The sequence below is a fragment of the Stylophora pistillata genome, chromosome 4 (assembly GCF_964205215.1).
Source record: "Stylophora pistillata chromosome 4, jaStyPist1.2, whole genome shotgun sequence".
In the NCBI taxonomy this organism is placed as follows: Eukaryota; Metazoa; Cnidaria; class Anthozoa; order Scleractinia; family Pocilloporidae; genus Stylophora; species Stylophora pistillata.
Window position 1 is genome coordinate 1,311,074 of NC_142522.1, and position 23,385 is coordinate 1,334,458.

Genomic DNA, 23,385 nt, shown 5'->3' on the forward strand with positions numbered 1-23,385 from the left:
AGTACTCACTATCGAAGAATTGTAAGGGCGGCATTTCACGCAAAGCGTTTATTTTCGGTGGCAGTCTTCTTTCGTGATTAGACAAGGAATCCTCATCTCTTTGCTGTTCCCAATGTTTATCAGACAAATATCCTCGGGTTGAATTTTCAGTTTTCAAAACTTTTTCTCGCGAGTCCTTGTTCCTTAATTGCAATGAATAAAAATTGTCATCATTGGACGTAGGCATTTGCAAAAGATTCCTGGAAAATTGTCTGTCAACTGTCGTCGTTGCAGTTAAATCTGTCTTAACCATTATACTTTCAACCGAACTTGCAGCCATGCTGGGGCTACCTCTATTTCCAGAAGTGCCAAGCTTGTCTCGAGGGAAAACATTACCCAAACTACTCGCGGGGCGCACGAAGCGTGGAGCTGGCTCACGTGGTGAAGGGAATCTAAAATTACCCATATTAGGATTATCACGTGATTCTTGAAATCCGCAGGTTTTTGAAAATCGTGCCATTGGGTCGACAAACGAACTGGCGGGACTGCTGACCGGAGAGCTTTGAGCATTGGAAGATGGCACTGTGAAATAAAAAAGGAGAGATAAACGTAACATCTCAGTCAGGCGGTCTTAATTTACAAGCAATGTGAGAGTTTGTAATGGGGTTCTCATTCTGAGGAATCAAGAATTCTTAGCATATTTCAAAAGGCCATTAAGAGAAGGTTGGGTTACTCAGAACAGATAAAACACTTGAAAGTTATGCTTGGTGGCTTCGATTTACACACTAACTCTTGGTCGCTGATTTAAAAATATGACAATAAGATATAGGGGTAACTTCTCCATTTATTAAACTGCTTACATATTTCCTTTTTAATTGTTAGTTTGACTAACTCGAAACAAAACCTTGCAAATTATTCTCAACTGAAACGTTAACTAGTTCTCTTTAAACCCGATATTGAAAATAAGAAATCGTTTTTTTAGGTAAGTGGTAAAAATCAGCATTGCCTTACCAGATTCTCTGAAGAGTTCATAGTCCTGAATACCTAGAGGAATTCCAAGGAATTGTGGATATTTTTCATCATACCAGACCAGTAATTCTGTTCCTGGCGGAACCTCTTTGAACGCTCGGTAAAAAATATTGCCACAGTATTGAAAAGCGTACAGATTCTGCTCCTTCACATGACGCGCACATTGAATAAATCGCATCCAACTGGAATTGTGTTCATCGCGTCCGTCAATATAGTGACTTAGTCGGCCATCTTTGTAGATCTATAAAGCAAGAATCTGAATATTCAACATCTCACTGCGTCAGGTTGCGCAGGTGTAGCGAGGCAAGAGGACGAGGGGCAACTTGACCGTGGGGTTAAGATACTAGACGCGCTCCAAGTTCAACTCCCTGCCCCCTCCTCCCTGTAACTTACTGGGTTACCACACTATGAATTATTTCCAAGTCCTAAAAAAAACCTTAATCATTTCTCTCCCAACATATTGATAACAATTTTCCGGAATTAGATCTCTAAAGAAATCCTAAATCTTTTAAATCTTTTATATGGAGTCAGTATATCTATTTCCTTGAAATATGTTGATAGTCATAATGTTATGCTCAAAATAAACGCACAATTTTGATTAATTTGTTTTGGATAAACAATATATCCACAACATGAACTTTAAGACACCTGTCATACCATATCAGATATTTATAGGAAGATATATATTTAGAATATTTTACCTATTTATAATTGTTCTCTGAATTATTTTTCAAGTTATATATGGCTCAAAATATATTTACAGACATATAGATTTAGGAACTCCGAAAAAGGAGAAAAATCTTAAAATACTTCAAGAGGATTGGGCCCCATATTAAGAATTGAGCCCCATATTAAGGATTGCACTCCATTAGGCTTTGGTAGATTGTGCTCGAAAAAAAAGCATATTATGCTTCTAGCAGTGCTCATATTTTTTAGAAATTATGCTAAAATTATGCTACTTTCTGAAAATTATGCTCTCTGTCATCCAAATTATGCTACTTACATTTTACACTGATTTTAAGGAAAATAAAGATCATCAGTGGCTTAACTCTATCAATTTTGACTTTAATGAACATTCACATAGTCCACCTTCCAGTCTTACAGTCTTTAGCATCGCAAATACGCATGTGCGTACCTCGAAAAGCCAAATGATTAACAAATGATACAAATGATACGTTCTCTAGAGATTAAAGCTCTCGGTATGGCACTGGAAGTGCTTGAAGTGGTGGAAGTGGATGTACTCGAGGACGACACCATCTTTGATCTGAGGCCTGAGGGGCCGAGCCGCCCAGCCATAAGCGTGGTGGCCTGAGTCTCAGTCTTATGCACAGGGTGACCTCTGCCGCCTGCCGGACCATATTTGACCATGGGCCTTAGCACAGACCTCAATATTTTCCAAAAACAATACAAAAATAAAATACAAACTGAATTATTCTAGAGCTATGATGGTTTTCTGTTGTTGTTGTTGTTTTCAACGCATGAAAGCTCGGATTATGCCAGCAGTGCTAAACTGAAATAAAAGCTGAAAATAATGCTCGTTTTGCTGAATTATGCTTAAAATTATGCCAGTACTATCTACCAAAGCCTAGACTCCATATAAGAACACACTAAATGCTGTTCAAATCTTACCTCCCATAGATATGTTGTTTCATAATTTGACGGAAAATTTCGAGCTGGCAGCCGGCTTCCCTCATATGGACCTATCCATGTGCCCAGCGGAATGTGCTCTCTCGCGCACACTCCATAACCAGCCCCAGGAATACTTGATATACAGAGGTGCACTTCATCCGGGAATGATCGAATAGCGTTTGTGAGCCGAGGCATCTCATGGTCTGCGGTATTCTTCTGTTTTTTTGAAGACAAACCTCCTGTAATAAATAATAATGATAATTCAAACAAGGATAATGATAATAATGATAATAATAATGATGATTTATCGACAGTATTTCTACATGGTAGCTCTACATCCGTCATACTAGCTAAAAACTAACGACTCACAAGAAACATTCACTATTTACATAAAGTACTCAAAAACTGTTAAAACTACATAATCTAAAATACTTTAGATACCACGAGTACCCATAACTAGGAAACCTTATCGAGACAACTTATGAGGTCAAACGCATGTTTGTTCTGTTCTTAAGAACTGTACAACAATTATTTTTGAAAGTGTTGAAGTCTGGACATCGCCTCCCACTCGCGGGTAGGGCAGTGATTAAAGTCGATAGAATACTTGAGAGGCTGACATGACATGCGTCATAATCACGTGCCTGTCAGATGTCATGAAAAATGTAGCAGTCCGAGATCGCGTAGTGCGATGGAAGAGAGCTAGCCACGACCTTGACTACCAGAGCCTCTACACCGTGAATCGAGATCACAGCATAAACAATAAGGACATAAACAAAGTAATGGTGCCACAAATAAAGCTAGGAATCCTGTCAAACCAAATGCAGATCCCTGACATGCTTATAAAGAGCTCTTACTTACAGAATAAACAGACCACACATGACCAAACCGCAGCATGAGAGATCATTTCTGATCTGTTTTTTACCTACATTTTAAAAAAGGCCCCTTTCTAAAACCTTTCACCGGAGCCTAAACTCTTCTGACTCAAATGCACTCTATGGCTATTGAAAAATGTGTATTTGAAAAGAGGATCTCGAAAATGAACAGTTAATTTGTGGCCCAGATACCAATGAATAAAACTCTTTTGACAACTGTCAAAGACAAAGACGTATTATTGTCACTTGAAACCTCGAGATAAACCGGAAAACTCGCACGTTTTCCTTTTTACGCAATTTTTATTTGATGAAATTTTTGCACAGGATTTGCCGAGTTTCAAATGTTTCCACTGCATCCGAAATGTATTACCTCTGCATGAAGGAAAGTTTAAGTGAACAATACGCACAAGGCAATATATTGGCTTGAAATTTCTGCCCATGCAAATTTTTTGTGGTAATCCTTCAGGGCAGGCGCAGAAACCTCGTAAACAAAACATTGAAAGCGGAACTTTTTAGAACAATCAAATTAATGCAATGTCGACAAAAGAGAATAACAACGTTATCAATGCTATCCTGAATATTAACATATTCGTGAACACTCTAGACACTTTGTGGTACGGTTTTCTTTGGAAGTAGAAACGGGCTTGTATTGCTTCATGGTAGTTTTAAGAGCTGAGTTAAATTCCCTCCTTTATCAAAAATATCAGTGATATTGTTTTTAGCGATTTTGTCAGGCGCACTCGATAAAAGATTGCTTTTACCGTCATGTTAATAAGCTATTTTCGTACCTTGTTCATCTCCGGCCTTCCGTTTCAGTTTCTGCAAATCTATAACCCTGACTTGGTGAGAACCATATAAGACTAAATTTAGAGTTCTCTCGTCGATCAGACAATAACCATTTCCTCCAGTGTAGTCCTTTGTGTTTTCTTGTTTTGGGCCGGTTTTGTCTTCCATTTGTAACCAGCTGGTTTATGCTACGTGAGAAAGAAGCATGCACGATTTCATTATTTAAACATTATGTTTGAACTATAACACTAAACCTCTTTTGTGTCAACGAAAGCGGACTTCAAAAGTAGACATTTTAACGCTGTATTTCATTATCAAGTGGAATGCACTGGTAAATTTTGAAAAGCAGTGAGGTTGGAAAGTTCGTTCCACTGGTTATTTTTAGAAGGTGTTTACTCATTTTGCTTTTCAGCGACACACAAAAGGCCTTTTCTGTGTATTTTTTTAGCAGCGCATCCTACTTTTTTAAACATTAACTTATCATAGTAACTTAAGTTCAATAATTCCCTCTCAATCGTTGACACAAACCAGATCTGCAGCGTCGAATCTGAGAGGTATTAAAATGATGATGGGTATATTTTAAGTTAAAGTATTATTTACGATGTTAGGTTAATATTTCTCCTGGGATACAAAATACAATTTTGGATCAAATACTGAACTTTGTGTTGTCTACAGTCACGTAAAGATCAAACTTGTTTCAGAACTTTACCTTTTCTTTCACCTTGAATTGAAGTAGTAAATTACAAGTGATGCATATTGTTGAGCCTCTGTATTGAACTGGGGCTAAAACTTGGCTAGCGTTTATAACAAGTTGGCCCAAGCAGATTTGAATTGTACGTATATGTAATGATTTGATATGATCTCGATGGATTATATTTATGCAAAGAATTTCCGGAGCGCAAGATCGATGGATACACTTTCCTTTTCCGCCGTTTTTGTTCTAATGTCGAGAAAAACGTGTTGAATTATTCACTGACTCTTCTCACTGCGTAACTTTGTTCGAATTTTTTCCTTGTTCGTTTTCTTGTGCAGTGAAAAACTAATTTTTCAAGTTTTCCCGTTTGTTTTCATGACCGCAGGCCATGAACCAAAGGGTTTTTTCAAGCCAGGCACACCACAAGTGAGAACAGGAAAAATCGTTTTAAAGCCATTCCTTGTATAACAGAGCACTGTTTAACATGAGGCGTGGAGGAGATTACGAGGTTGATATCAAATGGCTGTATGTTGGCTGACCGGTTAAAGAAAGGAAGCAAACACCACGTATGTTTTTTAAGGGAACATGTCTGTGAGCGCGTCTTCTGTTTATTTTTTCTCCTGCTGACCGCAAAATTTCTCTAAGATTTAACTGCTGCAGGCTGAATATGTCCACATGGAAGTGATGTTCAAACCACTCTGTCCCACGAGGCTTTATACCAAAGCATGCTCACATAAATGGCGACAATATCCCGTTGATTTATTGCAGAAAACTCTTCAATGGTGGTTTGGTTTAGGTCGATGGGCTCAAAGTGCAATCTGAATGTTAATTTTGTAGAGCTCTATGTTTCTCCACTGTCTTATTTATTAAAATAAGGTCCAAGCCAGTTAAACTGTACTCACCAGAATAAAGCTATCTCTTCACTTCTTCCTCGAAGCTGGTCATTTAGTTCGTTTTGATAGCAAAACTATGCTGCCTTCGTTAGATCTCCAGATGTGTGGAAGTACAAGGAAAACTTTCTTGTATCACTCTTACGGGGCATAAAAAAGATAATATACCCTTAACCTTTTGTACTTCCATGCCGACAATAATTATTGTTCTCAAAAATTCCGCATTCCGGTGGCTGTGTCATGACCCGCCATGACAGTTTGGCTCAGCAGACTGCGCGTGTTTACACTTCTTTGTGCAGCTTAATTTCTTAAAAAAAAAAAAACATTTCGGCTATAGAATACGAAATCAAGGCCTGTTTGTAAAGTGTGGTGGCTCCTTCAACTCAAAATGCATCAAAATAAGTTATCGAAAAGTGGCGAAAACAAGCTGACTCATAGAGTCTGTATATGCAAAGTAGATTTAATTACTCACTCATTACGTGAACATGTTTATTGGCAGCTCTACAAAATATTGTTGATGGAGTACCCGGCAGAGAAATACTAGGTTTTTATTTGTTTGTTTACTTAGAAACGAAGCTTTTCGAAGACAGTATCTAATGCTCATTCTCTCAAGTGCGTTTAAATATAGATTGAGAACTAAAAAGACCATCTACATTTTTTTTTTTTTTTTGCGACAAGTTTTTAGCTAAACCGGGATAGCGCTATATTCAAGTCTGGCAGAGAATCAAAATAAATTGTTACACATATCTACAAAGAGCCAATTCCTTCTTGGAAATTCTGAGACCGAATTGTCTGTTAATGTCGATCTTGAGTAAGAAGGCTTAACCTAACATTCCTTCGCGGCAAAAAGTACAATTCAAGGAAATTTTGAAAGAAAAATATCCTTGCACATATATCCGTGTGAGATATTTAGATCTAAATGCTCATCTTATATAGGAAACCTGGAAACGGAAAACTTGAAAAATTTCCCGAGCAATATAAGACATTCCTCATTGGAAACGGAATACGCGCCCGTGTGGGGGTTTCTGAAGTCGGACCTGTATTTGATCGCGGACAATGTATGCGGAACTTTGTACTATCCAGCAAGCAATTTATTCTGCACTATAGAAATGATTGTTTTATATAATATTACTCTCGTCTAGGCCATTACCTCATTAAGAATAACATCATTTAACCGCAACACGGAAAATCTTTGATAAATCAGAAAAAAAAGTTTGTTATTCGCGCTTGGTCACGAAAGGAGTTCCGGAGGATTTAGTAAGCCTGGTATTTACCACGACTCAAATTTTTAGTCTTTTTCCAACGGACTGGTCTTCATGAACAAGTTTCAAACGACTGAAACTGAGTGTAATATGCGTAAACGGTATATTTGAATATTTGTATATTGAACACCATGCCCGTATATTAGTTCTCAGAATTGTGAATCCTGACAACTGAATTAGAGGCAAAACGTAAATTTCCCAGAAGTAATTCAATAGCAGTATAACTGATTGAAAGGACGGTTATCAAAGGACAGTTATGACCTTGAAATTGAATGCAAAACCTAGCACCTGGCATCGTTTTTTTTCGGTCGAGGCAAATGAAAGAAGCATCTTGAATTATCTGAATTTACTAGTAACTTCAGGTAGCGTGAAATAAAATCATATCTGTAAACATTTGCGCGTTTCAGTAAAACCAATTACTGCAATAGTTGGTTTTAAACTACAGTACTTAATGTTAAGAAGTTCTTAGGTATTTTTGTAACAAATAGGATCGTTGTAGTGACTGCTTGTTATGTTGGTAAAACATCGATTCACAAGTTCACCCGTGATCCGCGATCATTTGGCTCTGGGGAGCGTTTAACACTAAAGAACATTGGTAAAAAGAATGACCAATTTATGGAGGATCAAATGGAATCGTGTTGTCTGGAGAACATCTGTAAGCCTTTATTTAAACTGAAAGAATTTGTTTTGAAGCATAAGTACAACCTTGGCAGGAAAAAGTTATTTGACACTCACTGAAGGAAGCTGATACGTTTTTGATCCTTTTGAAAACAGCGCAAAGGTGAGTGCAGGCTACAATCATCACAGAAATTTGTCACATGAGTGCAGAGGCTCTGCACATGCGCCAAAAAATGGCGGGAAAAAATCTGGGTGCTTAAGTAAGATGAATATTACAAGTAACTAATACCATGCAGTAATTTTCAAACTAGACTGAACAAAAGTGTGAGCAATGATAAATGCTAGTCAATACAGAGGCAATCGGCTTCGGAAGGCTGTCTTCGTTGCGTTAATTACTATCTTTTTGTCATCCTCCTTGATGTAAATGTTACACCATTTAGTTTAGGAAAAGCGTTGAAGTTTTAAGCTACTGACAAGTACGCTTCAGCCAATAACTCTTCATTAATGATTAAAAAGGAGGATACAGATGTTTTTCGCTTGAAAACGCTGCTCCTTTGTGAACGCGTAAAGGTTTTGTTGATATTCCACCATGCAAAGCTAAGAGTCGTAAAGAACTCGCCTTAGCCATGTGCCTGACAGTTTGTCTCTGTTCGATATGGAAGAGAGGTTCCACGAGTAACAGATGGCAGAAGTCTGTACATACGATAAAAAGTGCATTAATGGAAGAATTTGCTCACTAAAAGCTGCGACAGACGGGAAATGAAAGCAAGAATACCGAATTTCAAGAGATTCTTAAGTGGCTTCCACATCTTGTTCAGCTGGCTTGCCTAGGCTTTAACTGACCCAGCAGCCAAGGTTTCAGCTTCGAGTTCCATTTTAGGACTTCGGCTTCACTCTTAGCTCATTACAAAGTATCATGTTTATAATGAATAATTAATTCAAGTGACAGGAAGTGGAAACAAGACACGCAAAATCAACTGGAATTATAAGAATATGTTCTTGCTTTACACCACTAGTAAAACAACCCAACTGCAGTGCTAGGCAACAACCGAAGTATTACATGCTTTTGTATTTAATTTAAGCCAATTTTATGCCATTAAATATTTTGAAATTTACACCACAGATACATACCTTGTTTTAGGTTTCATAGGAAATATCAGACCTCCACTAAGAGAGATAATCGATTCTTGTAAATTTTAGTTGAGCACTTATCGTTTAAAAGCTTTTGCTGGACACACCAACTGCTGTACGTAGGCATATTATATCTCCTCATATGAGGATGTTTAGCGATTTTATACGTGATCAATTTTTTGTTACATTTGATTTAAAAACTGGAGCTTATACATCGCGTGCTATAATCCGTTTATATGCAAGGGTGATATCATTATAGAGAGTGTCAATTTTGAAACTTAACTTTCAATTTGTTAGCTCTCAGAAAAATGCCATATGGCCGTAAGAGAAACAGTCAATTTAATTGCGAAAATGTCAAACGAATTGATGGTTCGAAGACGTTGTAAAAGAAAGTTGAATTTGTTGAAACGTTAGCCTCCTTAACCCTGCTAAAAGCAAATCAGCAACGTTCGTTGACATACAAGGTACGATTAATTATCTTGACAAATTTGTGTTATTTACTTTGAAATGTCACTGAAATTTGTAAGATTTACTATCCATTAATATTCTAGAAAAGCGTGAATTTTATTTTTGCAATTTTATGCAGGTACGACAGGGTTTTGAATTCCTTGTCATTTGTTTACATCAAAAGCATCGTGGCAATTCTGTCCCGTTTAAAAGCCATGTTGAATTCCTCTTTGAAATGGGTTTAAAAGAAAAAACAAATATTTGTCGAAGCCGTTTCTTTTGGACTGTAAAAGCATTTGAATAGGCTGTTTCCAAAATGTTTCCAATTGTTTGTCTTTTTGTTATTTTGAGCAGAAAGTATTCAAGAGTCCAGCTCACTATTGTCAAATAAACCCCACCCTGATCTACTGCTGTCATGCATTGAAAGACCACCAGCCCAGCACGTGCGTTCAAGTGTGGTCATTCATCTTCATTCTAATGCAATTCAAAGCACAAAAATTAAAGCTGCATCTCGTTGCTACATAATTGACAAACACTATGAGAAAAAATTTTGTAGGTAATTTTTATATCTTAGCACTGCGGTTAAACTGCGGCATTTATACTTCCTTTCAAGGCTTTATTTTTGCGGTACTTTGCCACTTCGTTGTCAGATCACAGCACTTGTTGCATGTCACAAATCAATTTAGGGGAGCTGAAAGACAAATCTTTGTTCTTCCCTCTGCGATAAACGAGTACCTCGCTGCTTGAACGCAAAACATAAATCGTCTCTTTTTTGCTGTTTTTGCAGTTTGATTGAAGCAACAGGATAGTATGTCGTGATTCGTGCACCGTACCCTTTGCTTTAGGTATTGATAACGGCTCCAAAGCGAAATACTTACTGCGGTCATTTATCTCACTTTGATGCTGAACCAGGGTGTTAAAAAAGGGTGTTAAAAATCTAACAGACTATTCTCATGTTTAAATACTTATTATTCCAGCTTTCAAGACAAGATATCGGAAGTTATTTTTCGCTCGTTTTTGAAGCTAGCCATTGATATGGCCGCCCTCATTAAATATTTATTATATTGTCTACAATGTTCCACAAATGCAGAGTACTTTTAAACACCGCGAGGGTAAGAAGGATTCTTAATAGACTGTTCTTAAAATAACCACAGATTTGTGCTAGATGTAAGGAGGCCTCGTGCTCCAAATGATCTAATTGGTCGATTGAATGACCGAATTACATTCGGCAAAGTTGGTATGCATTAGATTAACAAGGCGTTTCGAGAAACACTTGCTGGTTGATTAGGCGGCGAGGAACTTGGAAGAGATCCAAGCGTTTTCGAAGGTAGGGAAAAGTAGGCCTTTTTATTCTTGATGATTACTGAAAGAAAGGGAATTATTTCACCGTTTCGGTCATGAGGTATACGAGCAAAATGGAATAATGTGAGAGCGAGTTTTGTTCGGTTCCCTCTTGGCACAGTTTTCCATTTTGCTGCCGCCTCTTTTCTCAGGGAATTTTGTGGTGAAAAGTCAGCTCAGTTTTGCCATCATTACTGTATAATAGTTTCGACTGTTCATCATTCTCCAGTTGTTTGTCTTAAAAGTTTTTTTTTTCTATTTACTTTGCGAGCCTTCCTTTGCTTGACTCCTTTCTAATGTAAGTGGTTCTGCAGCCGTCGTAATGGTCCCTGGCCGCCTTTTGTTGACTTTCGCAAAAATCTTTAAACAAAAACGTCACCAAAAACAAAGAATACACCAGCCCCATTATGTTGGATTAGTGAAAACTATTTCTGTGCGCATAAATCGTATTTTGACTTGGAATTGTCATTGAAACATGCACATCGGAGTGTTAGGAGAGACATGAGACCAGTCAGTGACTGAGGTGTCAATGGAAGCTCTCTCGTAAGCTGTTCAATATAAACTATTGTATCCATGAATTGAAAAAGACTTTCGCTCTTGTCTTTTTCATTTCGTAATCGATTAAATACCGCTTGTTGGTTTGACGATTTTAGTTCAAATTTTGGGATTTTTCTTTTCCGCAGGACGAAATAAAGAGCTGAATTGTGCGTTTAAAAAATTAACTTTTAACAGAAACAGTGACACATTTAAGTTTTAACGTCATTCGTCATCATTTCAAGCAATGACGCTTTCCTTGAGCCATTTCATTCTAAAGATGGGCAAACTTACCAGCTGGTAACTGACAATTACGTTACTAACTCAAATCATACGCCGTTAATTTTGGGTCATTAAACTCGTTATCTTATCGAAATTATATTTCAGTTTTGAGGAACTGGACTCTGATAACTTTTTTTACGCCCAACGGTTAAAATTTGTCAGTTTTTACGCCTAACGACAAAATTTTTGCCCTTTTACGGCTAACGGTTAGCCCCATTGAGACCCTCTTCTTGTGATGCATACGATTTTCAACGTTCATGAAAACATCAAGCATTTGACCAATTTGAGATGGATGTTACTAAAATTGGTAACGGGGAACGGGGAACGGGGAACGAGGAACGGGGAACGGGGAACGGGGAACGGGGAACGGGGAACGGGGAACGGCGAACGGGGAACGGCGAAAGGGGAACGGGGAACGGGGAACGGGGAACGGGGAACGGCGAACGGGGAACGGCGAACGGCGAACGGCGAACGGCGAACGGCGAACGGAAACGGGAAACGGGAACGGGGAACGGGGAACGGGGAATGGGGAACGGGGAACGGGGAATGGGGAACGGGGAACGGGAACGGGAACGGGGAACGGGGAATGGAGAACGGAGAACGAAGAACGGGGAACGGGGAACGGGGAACGGGGAACGGGTGTACAGCGGTAACCCGCCTGAGAATTCAAAATGGCGGAGTAAAGGGAATTAAAAGGGTCTGGCAACTAGTTTTGAGCACGTGCTCTTCGAACGCGATCGTCGGAGTAAAAAGCATGGACGGTAAGTGTAGGTTTTATTGAAGGATTTTACTTTTAAATGTTGAGTGCCTCATAAATTTAGTTTTTGTCTGGCACACATTGCAGGTTGCATAGAAATCAAATCCTTGGAGAGGTGAGTATCTTACAATTCATGCACAACATTTGAACAATCAACTCAGAACTACAAGCTCGCGGCATTTATTCTTATATTCACAGAGTAATTGTACTGCAAGGTAATGAAGTTTGCCTCTAATATCTTCACCATTATAACCCAGCAATATCAATAATGTTGTAAAGCAAACAGCTAAATGACTTTCACGTCCATTATGGGAATCACTTTCTCTTGAATATGATCAATGCAGTGTAAATATTATTGTAAGCATTAGCATGAATGTGAATTCATACACCTACATTCTTTAAGACATAACTCATGTTTTCCTGTTAAATTAAAAGTTATTAAAAGTTCTGTCAATGTTTGATTTCTCTATTGTTTACATGGAAGTTTATGGGTCGATACAAAGATATGTTCCTGATGTTATTTTGCGGTAAGGTAAGCAGATATCTGCATGTAGTAATTTTAATAACTAGGCTGGTTATAACGTTTCCTAGCTCATTTCTGTTAATCTAAGATGTTACCTCCTTGCTACTTATCTGCAGAAAATGCTGTTGGGCAACATACCAAAACTCTGCTAAAAGATGCAGATTTCAGGAAGGAAAAACTAAGAGAGACGTCAGAACAAATGGCGGCAACCATTGCAGAAACGTTGACTTCGAATTCTCGCCTCGGAATACTAGGCCTCGTGGCTTCGCCTGGGCAATAGTTAAATAAAAGCGAGTCGTCTAATTTCGCTGCAAGCAGCGACCTAGCGATAAAATCAGTGTTTGTAAACATCGTTTACTACGCCATTTTGAATTCTCAGGTGGGTTACCGCTGTACACCCGTTCCCCGTTCGCCGTTCCCCGTTCCCCGTTCCCCGTTCGCCGTTCCCCGTTCCCCGTTCGCCGTTCCCCGTTCCCCGTTCCCCGTTCCCCGTTCCCCGTTCCCCGTTACCAGTTTTAGTAACATCCATTTGAGATCGAGTTTCAATTAGCCTTAATTAAGCATCTTGCGAAACCGACTAAGGGCCAGGTCGCACTAGAGCCAATTTTGTTTACTTCCAATTATTGGCGAGGAAAAAATTGGCAAAAATTTCGCAAGGGCCAAATTTTGGCGGTGGTCGCATTGGACCAACATGTTTGAGCCAAAACTTTGCTGATTAACATATATGTCATGTCACGAGATCTACAGTCAAGAAAACATCTCGCGCACTGATTGTGCAAGAATGGATCGTGATATACAGATGATTATTTTCGCGGCTTTCGGGCTTTTGTTGAATTTTGTGTTTCAGTCTCAACAGAAAAACGCAGCGTTTTTTAGTTTTTTACTGATTTGGTGCCGGTATCCGGATCCAGGGTAGGAGTCATAGGCATTTCCAAAAAATTGCCGCTCGAATTCCGCGTTTCCACTGTAAAATCCATAGAAATAATGGTTAGATGGACCGAGAAAAAAAATAATTTTGTCCCGACATCGTACCGCTAACCTGCACTAGCCTAACAAAGTAATTTTTCCCGCCGTAACTTGATCCAAGTATTTTGAAGAAAAATGACAGCTCAGTGGTTAAAGCACTTCGGCTTCTTTAAAGATTGGCGAAAATTTGGCAATCCGCAAAAAATTGGCGAGTTTTTAAAACTGGGGTCGCACTTATTTTACGCTACTTGGTGACAGATTTATTACTTATGCAAACAAAATTTGCTAAAATTCGCTCTAGTGCGACCCAGCCCTAAGGCAGTTTCGCAATAATCAGTTAATAAGAATCACTTGATTGACCTGACATGCCAAAGTTTCTCTTCTAATTTGTAAATGAATTGAGATGAATTGACCAAAAGTGACAGAAAATGCTTTTCCATGTATTATTCCATAAATCTGATTGGTTCCGCAGACATTTCTTCCGGAATTAACTTCGTTGGAGCACTGCGAAACGATACCATGCGACAGAATTTCATTGGACACTGCTTAGAACGATTTTTCCGACAAATGAAAGTCTGGTGAATACGGCAACCAATTTCTCAAGTATCCCGTCCTAAGTTCAAACAATCTGTGTCAGGAAGGTATCTCGGCCGAAGAACACAATTCAGAATTTATCAAGTACTTTAATCAGGATAACAGCACTGTCCACCAGTGAGGTAAATAGATAATGAAATTACCATAACATGAAAACCAACGCAACATTATCTTTACCATGCAAAAAAATGTTACGCAAGCTATGGTTTAAGCGAAGAGAACATTTTTCCTGCTTGGGTAAAAAAATTAATTGTTCGATATGTTTCGAATCTCAGAAAAATGCGATAAACCCGAAGTTTTGATGTATCATAGAGGATCTCAACATTGCCCATAATTTCCTCCGTCGTTCTTTTAAATTTAACAAGAAGTTTCGATGTCACCTGAAGTGGTTTCCTCTAATGGCGCGGCTGGAATTTGACCAATTAGAGATCGAGTTTCAATTACTCATGGCAGTTTCGCACTGATCAATTACGAAGAGTTCACTAGATTAAGCGGATATGAGCCTTCCTCTAATTTGAAATAAAATGAGATGGATTGACCAGTATTGACAGAAAATGCTTTTCCATGAACATTTCTATAAATCTGATTGGTTCCGCAGACGTTTCCGGAATTGACTTCGTTGGAACACTGCGAAACGATACCATGCGACACAATTTCATTGGACACTGTTTTGAACGATTTTTCAGACAAATGAAAGTCTGGTGAATACGGCAACTTATTTCTCAAGTAACCCGTACTAAGTTGAAACATTTGTGTCGGGAAGGTATCTCAAAGAACACATTCCAGAATTTATTATGTATGCTTAAAATTTATCTTATACACTTGAATAAGGATGACAGCATTGTCCGGCAATGAGGTAAATGGATAACGAAAATACCGTTACACGAAAACCAACAAAACATTATCTTTAGCAAAAATTGTTACGCAATCTTTGATATAAGCAAAGAGAACATTTTTCTTGCTTGGGTTAAAAATAATTAGCTCGATATGTTTCAAATCTCAGCAAAATACAAGGATCTCAATGGGTGATGGCTTATACAGCTAACAGTTAAAATTTTGGCCATTTTACGGCTAACGGTCAGCACCATTGACGCCCTCATCATAATGGTCCCTCATCATAATGGTCCCTCATCATAATGGTCCCTCATCATAATGGTCTTTATTCACGCAAGGTGATCTGTAGTCTCCCTTAAGGTACCTCGCCATTTGGATTTCTTTAATAATCTTCACTAAATACGACAGCCCAGTTGTCAAATTCAGGCAAAATTCATCGTATTTACGCTTGGCAAAATCATTACAGACGAATTGCCAAACTTAAAACCCCACTCTGTTGGTTATAAACGAATAATAATACTAGCTGAAATATTCCATTAATTTATACTTTACTTGTACTAGATGGACGGTTCGCCATCATCAACAGGATCTTCACAGTACCGTGTGCATTTTACTGAACAAGATCTGCAATATGTTCTGTACGGGAGAAATCCTGTGGAGGTGGTACAAATTTTAAAAACGACGACTGAAGAAGACATGGACAGCTCAGGTAAATTAAACTTCGAGTTCCACGCATACATGTTATTGACCTAGGGCGAGGTCTTAACGGTAGGGAGCTATTGCAACGAGGTCTGTACTTACAGAAAACACCAAGGACCAATTTCTCGCACTAGGTGCTAATTTTTTTGTCTTACGGCTAACTGTTAACCCCGTTGGGACCCTCTGAAAAATATACCATTGGAAGTAAAATACTTATGGACGGATTTCTTGCATGTAGAAACCTACGCAATCAAATTTTCACGACCGTAATTAAATTTTATCAAAAAAAAAAACATTCTATGGCTCAACGTATAAAACTAGGAGAGTTACATAAGTTAAAGTCAATCTTCTGTTAAACCATTGTTAAAGATCATATAAATAAAATTAAAAGGGACAGTTAACATTCTACAAAACTCAGGGCTCAAAGTTGAATTTTGGCTCTGGGAGCACTCGTGCTACCAGATGTAAAATTTTAGGCGCACTACTAAAATTCTAGGCGCACAGCGAAAAATGTTAGGAGCACAGCTTAAAATACTGGTGGAACCAAAAAAAAAAAAAACAGAAAGCTTCAGACGTTGTATAAGTAATCATTTATCGGCATGTTGTCTTTTATTTTAAACGGATCTGTGTTTGTTCCCACCTTCAGGCTACTACTCTACACTAGAGATAACAATAATACTGTTATCATACTGTTAGGTTTTTTTTCAATTAACTTCTCCATCTCAAGAAGTATTGCACTTCATGGTCCCGGTACATTCAAGGTAACAGAAAAATTCCGTATTCATTTCCTTTGAAATGAGCGTGAATAACTAAGAAAAAATACACTGCCAGTTTACTGTTCACAACTTTCATTTGATTTCCAATGAATACACCTTCAGTTTAAAGCTGAAACAGACTTGGACGTGGAACCATGTCCTTAATACAACATTAACTCGATCATTCGAAATCCTGTGAGTGCCACGAGTCAGCAACTGAGATTAGTTCATCTGGCCTCTTTCTCTAAGCAAAGTTGGGACGCCTTGGTCTCTGACCGCTACGGTTCAAATAACAATCCCTGCAATAAACATGGCTCTTACTCTTCGAGCGCTTAGTAAGTGTCTCATGTTTAAAATTGCTGCATCCATTGACTAAGGATGGGAAGGCTTTACAGCATCGGCAGCGAATCAACTCTTTTTCTGAATCGCATTCAAGCCATTCGAATTCCTTCAGCCATGCTCTCTGAAACTTATATACTTTTCTTTTTTTGTTGTCTCTGGTTCGTCCTCTATATCTTGGAGTAAAGCACTATCAATGGAGCTGGACACTGAAGAAGTTTTCGAGTTCGAAGCTGAAGAAGAAGGCGCCGGCCGGCTGTTCAATAACAAACTATAGTTATGCAAATGAGCGTTTCGTAAGAGAATAAATTACATTGATTGCCATTGACTTAACTGAGATGTACAATACAATACAATACAATAAAGTAATTTATTATTCGTCGTTTTATTTAAATTGCTCCCGCCGTGAAGAAAAAAAGTCTTTTAAACCAGGTTGTTTAGACATTCTTGCCTCTGGCTTTACCTTTCACATCGACCGGTGAACTTGATTGCCGAGAAGCACGTGCTTTATAGGTAGCCTTCACTCGCATGCGTCAGCGGAGTATTTGCAAAACCGAATAGGACTGGGATAGAATGGGAACATGGAGCTCCGAGTTCGGAGAAGCCACAGCAGATAAAGACCAATAAAACGCACACTGATGCAAGGAAAATGATAACTTTATTGTTTGCAGCCCGATTATGTCATACCTACGATTGAACTTATTATTTCAATCTTCCGTTTCATGTCCAACCAGTCGGAGTCATTTTAGAATGATCAGGTAGGAAAACAGAGTTGAGTGGCGATAAGCTCAGTCGCACTAATCTCTGCGATTTATAGGGGCGCAAGTGCGATCACACATGAATTTTTAGGCGCACAATTAAAAATCTAGTCGCATGTGCGACCAGCTGGTCGCTAACTTTGAGCCCTGAAACTCCCATAAATATAATGAATCAAAACCTCTCTTAGAATCGGCAGATTCGGATTTAAATTTGCTTCTGCCTGGGACTGAAAGATCGGTAATTAGGTTTTGTATCTAGAAAATTGCTTTAAATTTTATCGGAATATGTAATAACGAACTATACAACAAACAGAGTCTATTTGCACTCAAAGACAAAATTTATAAACGCGCTCAGCCAACCAGCATCCTCTATACTGAAACACTAACATTAAATAACCTTTCTGTTATTAAGTAAAATGAAACTTTTAACATAACTGAAATTATGTGACACTGATCAAATCAAATGTATGTGTTAACATATAAGAACATTTCAGTTGCGCTTAAGGCATGGTATGGTGTAGACTTTTGTGTAAGTGTCAGTATATTTTGTTTTTGACAAGGCAATTGGGTCCACTGATAGAGTGAAGTGGAGAAATAAAAATTGATATTAAAAAAAATTAATTGAAAAAACATTTCTTACATAAAAACCGAGTAATATGTGCTAACTAATTTTTCTATATAAAAGAAACCGATCAATGTGTACAATCAATATAGTAAAACTCTATCTTATTTTGAAAATTATAGGGAGAGATCCTTTATTTGCTTGTCTCCGACAAAAGCTTCTAGGAAAAAAAAATTAATTAGCTCGTAATAATCAATTTATTTCATTTGACTCTCACTGTTATCCAAAAGAACAACAACCCGAGTTTCTCAAAACAGCACCAGACAAAAGATGGATTAACGTCGCCATGGAGACAGGTCAAAGTAAGTCCGCAAGAAATACAAAGCTATGTTACGCTGTGTCCTCGTTCCCGGATGAAGTGAAACTTTGCCTGTCTGGAATCCCAGGGGAGGGCCACGGAGTTTGCGCAAAGCATCATATTCCTGCGGGAACATGGATTGGTCCATACGAAGGAAAGTGTCTTTCATTGGAAACTGACAACGTTAACGTTACCCCGGATATAGACACGTCATACATGTGGGAGGTATGTTCGCTTGTAGACTATAGGTTTATCACTTTAAGATTAATGAATTGACTTTTAAATTTTTCAATATTACAATATTGAAATCAGGCTTATGACTAAATTTCACATACTTACACTGTGTTTCTTGAATCACTGCAAGTTCACTTTATTGACAAATCATGCACCAGGCTTTTTAGGTTTTATTACTGAATTCGAACCAACACTCAACTTGTTTCCTCCTGTAAAGCTCTAGACAAATGAATCATAACTCAATAGCTGAGAAAATAACATCGATTATGGTATTTTTTTTCTGTTTCTTTGTTCGTTTTTGTCATTTCTTTCGGAAATCCAGTAGCACTAAGACCAGCACCAACATTAATACGTTATTCTTTCTTGCTGCAGGTCTACGACAACGGTAAGCTGGCATTTTTTTTGGACGGAAGTGATACGGATACCTCTAGCTGGATGCGCTTTATTCGCTGTGCTCGTCACAAGGAGGAGCAAAACATGTTTGCATTCCAGCACAACAAGAGTATCTTTTATCGCGCTTTCCGTGAAATACCGAGTGGCACGGAGTTATTGGTCTGGTATGATGACAAATATTACCTCCAGCACATGGGAATACCTGTTAGTAACTGGGATAAGGACATTTCACAGCACTTTCCAGGTGAGAGATTTCTTAGTAACTGAAACTGGATCATTGTATGCCTAAAAAAAGATGGCTCTGATGCCATAATTAGCAAATGTAGTCCAAAATAAGGAGGTCACATACGTTAGTTTTTTTTTTTTCAACAACGAATTCCAAAAACGTTGCCTTTCAATTCCTGAGTTCAGAAAATATAAATGCGCGAATTAAGACATTGTTTATTGACTATTTTGAATTAGATGTTGTGTCAGCAATTCATTACATAATAATTTGGATATATCAACAAAGTTGAAATGGCAAATTGGCCACCGTAACGATTACAAAAGCTGACGTTTCGAGCGTTAGCCCTTCGTCGGAGCAAACAGAGGAATTGTGAGTCGTGTGTGCTTTTAAGGGCAGAAAATGGAGCTACGTTATTGGTGGGAACATGGCAACGAGAAAAACAGGAATAAATTACTGCCTTCTTTCAAACCGGCAGTCTAAATCCCACAGTGATCAACGAACGCTTTTCATTCCACTAATTCATTCGTGTTTTTCTCGATGCCATGTTCCCTCCAATAACGTAGCTCCATTTTCTGCCCTTAAACACGAAGGCGCGCTATAAAAGGAGCCTTAGGTCCCACTGGACCATTTGTCAATCAACCGTCGTGTGATGTAGAACTCTTAGAGTCAAGTCAGCTTGAGCTACAGCTCCTCCAAAGCAGTGAACAGCGGGCGCATTCCTTAAAATTGTTTTATTTCTTCATCACAATACAAGAATGAGATTTGTATTTCCTTTCTCCAATGGAAACTGTCTTTATTTGTGGCGGTAAATTTGAGATTGAAGTAGGTGGTTCGCACGTTACCTCATGCCACCATGCTGGTGGAAGTAAACAGTAGATATCTCATGCATTAGCTCCTTTTGTTCCTCTACCAGCATTTGAATTTGACCCGCACACGTTAACGGTGAGTGACAAATGAACCTAGGTCTTCCCAGGGAAGGCTTCTTTATACAGCGCGCCTTCGTGTTTAAAAGCACACACAACCCACAATTCCTCTATTCGCTCCGACGATGGGCTAACGCTCGAAACGTCAGCTTTTGTAATCGTTACGGTCGCCAATTTATCATTTCAACTTTGTTGATATATCCAAATTATTTCGTTACCCCCACCGACGCAGCCCCAAACATTTTCTTTAGAAACTATCAGCCTTAATTCATTACATAATTCGATTTGGTCAAACTCTTGTCCTGTAACAGGACGTACACAGACGACGAGCAAATATATGACAAAATGTAACTCCATTTCTTTTCTAGTTTTTAAAGGGAAAGCATCGAGCACGCAACATGCAGGCAATGTCACTATTTCAAGCGCCCATGAATCACAGAGTGAACAAGAAACTTCTCCAGTTAATATGAGTCATGAAACTAACCATCAAGAGAGGAGCAGCAAGTCTTGTGTCAAAAACAGCCTCCCTCCTTGTAAGCGGCAGGTTGACAAATCATTCCCTCAAGAAACAGAACGACCCCTCAAGCTGCCCCGAATGCAACAAGAATCGAGCAATGGTACCTCACCAGCAGAAAACAACTCGGTTACCACCACAGGAATTCAGCTGACCACAGGATACCGTAAGATATATGATAAAGTGTTGGAGAACATCAGGGAAAGCGATGATTTCAAATGTGGTCAGTGCAAAATGTCCTTCACTCAACGCTCTCTTCTGAATAATCATCTCTGTTCGCGCATGCCTTGTAAGCCCTATCGATGTGGCCATTGTCATGAATCTTTTGCGCAACCTAAAGAACTGCGCATGCACGCAGTTGTTCACGTGAGTGAGAAGCCCTTCAAATGCGGTTACTGCCTGCGATCGTTCAGCGGAGCGACTACTTTGAATAATCACATGCGCACGCATACTGGAGAGAAGCCATTTTCATGTGAACGGTGTGGAAAGTCTTTTTCACAAGCTTCCCAGCTAAGTCGACATCGTAGGATTTGCATAAATTAAAATTTATCAAAAATATTTTTAAGCCCTCATGAAGTTAGCCGTATTTTGGCGAAAATCTTAAAAGTAATAATTCTCAAAATGAATTATAAATAAGGTTGAAGAATTCCAGTTAGCGTGAGCAAAACACCACTGAATTGCAATCAGAGGCGTTTTATAGTTTGAATTTAGCTTCACATGTACAGGTGGTAAAAATTTTTAAGTCTATTGAGCAATTAGGAACATATATCAAGAAGTAAGTAAGAATTAGAGTAAGTTCTTTAAATGAACAACGTTGTAATGTAATTCAACTTGGTTTTTCTCTCTCTCACCTATCCTTAATACATAAACATTCCTTTTATTTCGCTGTCTCGTCGTAAACAGACTTGGTTGCTCTTCAGGCCATCTGATTAACTTATATTCAAATCAACTCATTTTTAAAAATTTCTAATGCAATTCATACTTTTCAAAATATAAAAACCTTTTTTGGCACTGGAAGGCTAATATTTATCATTGTTGTGCACCGACAGATAAGGCGCATAGCGTCTTTGAATATTTATCTCTCGTTAGTGGCTATGTACAAAAGCTGATGATGTAAAAAGGCTAGTTGTAATGCACCTTCAATCATATTGACGATAATGTAATAAAATATTTCGTTTCCCAGTTACTCAGTCTCCCCATTTCATGTTTGTTTTTGTCGATTTATGAGTTTCCCATTCACATAATCTAAGGATGGAGGAAGGGACATTCGTCTGCAAAATTGGAGTGGCGATATTGTAATACTAGCACTCTACTGAAGTATTACTAAAATAAACCCTGAATCAATCAGTCATTAGACCTCATTCGTTCACAATTAAAAAAAATGTGATCTTGTGAGGAATTTTTAGGATGCACTGAGCATTTGTGGTGCTGGGTCGGTGGGGAGGACTACATGAAAACTTGGCTTTATTATTTCAGCTGATAATTTTAACTGGTCAACTTAAAAGGTTTTTAAAGCTCAAGTTTCGAACATTAGCCCTTCGTTATTCGCTCTAACGAAGGGCTAACGCTCGAAACGTTAGCTTTAGGAACTCTTTGCGGCGGCCAACTTACATTATCAATTCAGTTGACTGAAACCAGATTATCTTAGGATGTGTAGACTTCGTTTAAAGAGAAAGTTGTAGAGTTAAATCGGGAGGAGCAAATACGGTCTGCTACCAAAGAGGTATTGTTAAGATATCGAGATAACTGTAACTTTATTGCTACAACTATATTGGTTGTATTGCTACAAGAGTTGTTCATATTTCTAATACAACCAGTATACTTCTGCGGTTGAAAAGTTTTTGCCATATCGATAGCGTTTCCACGTAAGTGTTGTCATATTGGTGTCTATTGGTGTATATTGGTGTATATTGGTGTTTATTGGTGTCTATTGGTGCATATTAGTTCATTTGTGAAATGCAAGAATTTTGGAGCAAATACCTGGACGTAAAAATCTTATCAAGGGTACTTTGAATCATCATGTTAGGGTGACAAAATATTCTACTTTATGAAACTTCTTGGAATAAAATGAAGATCAAATGGTATTTCCAAGCGAAAGGTAGCGCCAAATTAGCATTTGGGAGTCGTGACTGGTTCGAAACCCGTTGGAGAATGTACATTTTCATGACTCTTTTAACTGCAACTTAGTCTTCGAATGAGACTTGATCAGGAGGATCATTTATTTGCTCAAGAGGCGAGAAAGTCTAAGATTTGGATGATTTCTAAACCTATCTCAGGTATCTTAGGATAGAATGTAAAGTTCTGATCTAAAACTATGGGTAATTCATTCAAGACGACCTCCTCCGATTTATGTGTTTTAATGGATTTGCTGATGAACAATTCATTTAGCCTCACGGCTTCGTAAGTATCATGAACATTCACTCGAAAGTAGGATGAGCGCGTTCCACCTCCCCTCC

At 38.4% G+C, this 23,385-nt stretch overlaps 2 protein-coding genes and 2 long non-coding RNA genes across 9 annotated transcripts in view; 2 read left to right on the forward strand and 2 right to left on the reverse strand.

Annotated features, from left to right (window-relative positions):
• The window catches only part of LOC111322434 (uncharacterized), a 10,724-nt gene extending 4,402 nt beyond the window's left edge, over positions 1–6,322 (reverse strand). Inside the window, exons 1-5 of the mRNA XM_022925566.2 lie at positions 5,892–6,322; positions 4,298–4,483; positions 2,638–2,876; positions 991–1,249; positions 10–561 (exon numbers count right to left, since the gene is read on the reverse strand). Coding sequence (XP_022781301.2) covers positions 10–561; positions 991–1,249; positions 2,638–2,876; positions 4,298–4,463 — 1,216 coding nt within the window. The 5' untranslated portion in view covers positions 4,464–4,483; positions 5,892–6,322. The remainder of the gene's footprint in view (positions 1–9; positions 562–990; positions 1,250–2,637; positions 2,877–4,297; positions 4,484–5,891) is intronic.
• On the forward strand, positions 4,354–5,917 carry LOC148731985 (uncharacterized). Its single transcript, XR_016000522.1, has 2 exons — positions 4,354–4,487; positions 5,375–5,917. It is a non-coding gene; the product is annotated as an uncharacterized LOC148731985 (long non-coding RNA).
• Positions 6,323–9,266: 2,944 nt separating the features above from the next.
• LOC111322790 (putative histone-lysine N-methyltransferase PRDM6) lies at positions 9,267–22,115 on the forward strand. 6 transcript variants are annotated; one of them, XM_088758418.1, is made up of 7 exons: positions 12,106–12,366; positions 12,736–13,153; positions 14,213–14,456; positions 15,730–15,877; positions 18,572–18,864; positions 19,246–19,510; positions 20,784–22,115. In XM_088758418.1, the coding sequence occupies exons 4-7, from the start codon at positions 15,730–15,732 to the stop codon at positions 21,470–21,472; spliced, it is 1,395 nt and encodes a 464-aa protein (XP_088614544.1). In that variant the 5' UTR covers positions 12,106–12,366; positions 12,736–13,153; positions 14,213–14,456; the 3' UTR covers positions 21,473–22,115. The 6 variants fall into 6 exon arrangements, with proteins under 6 accessions (XP_022781898.2, XP_022781819.2, XP_088614544.1 ...); XM_088758420.1 differs by having other exon boundaries at positions 12,736–12,783; XM_088758417.1 differs by having other exon boundaries at positions 12,106–13,153.
• Positions 17,603–19,268, reverse strand: LOC148731986 (uncharacterized). Its single transcript, XR_016000521.1, has 2 exons — positions 18,979–19,268; positions 17,603–18,501 (listed from the first exon to the last, which is right to left on the reverse strand). It is a non-coding gene; the product is annotated as an uncharacterized LOC148731986 (long non-coding RNA).
• Positions 22,116–23,385: the final 1,270 nt, after the last annotated feature.

Bases quoted from the DNA above. Each gene is read 5' to 3' on its own strand.
- LOC111322790 (XM_022926163.2), top strand. From the start codon at position 15,730: ATGGACGGTTCGCCATCATCAACAGGATCTTCACAGTACCGTGTGCAT. The intron at 15,878-18,571 runs GTAAATTAAACT...GTTATCCAAAAG, and splicing joins AGAAGACATGGACAGCTCAG to AACAACAACCCGAGTTTCTC. The intron at 18,865-19,245 runs GTATGTTCGCTT...TTCTTGCTGCAG, and splicing joins ACACGTCATACATGTGGGAG to GTCTACGACAACGGTAAGCT.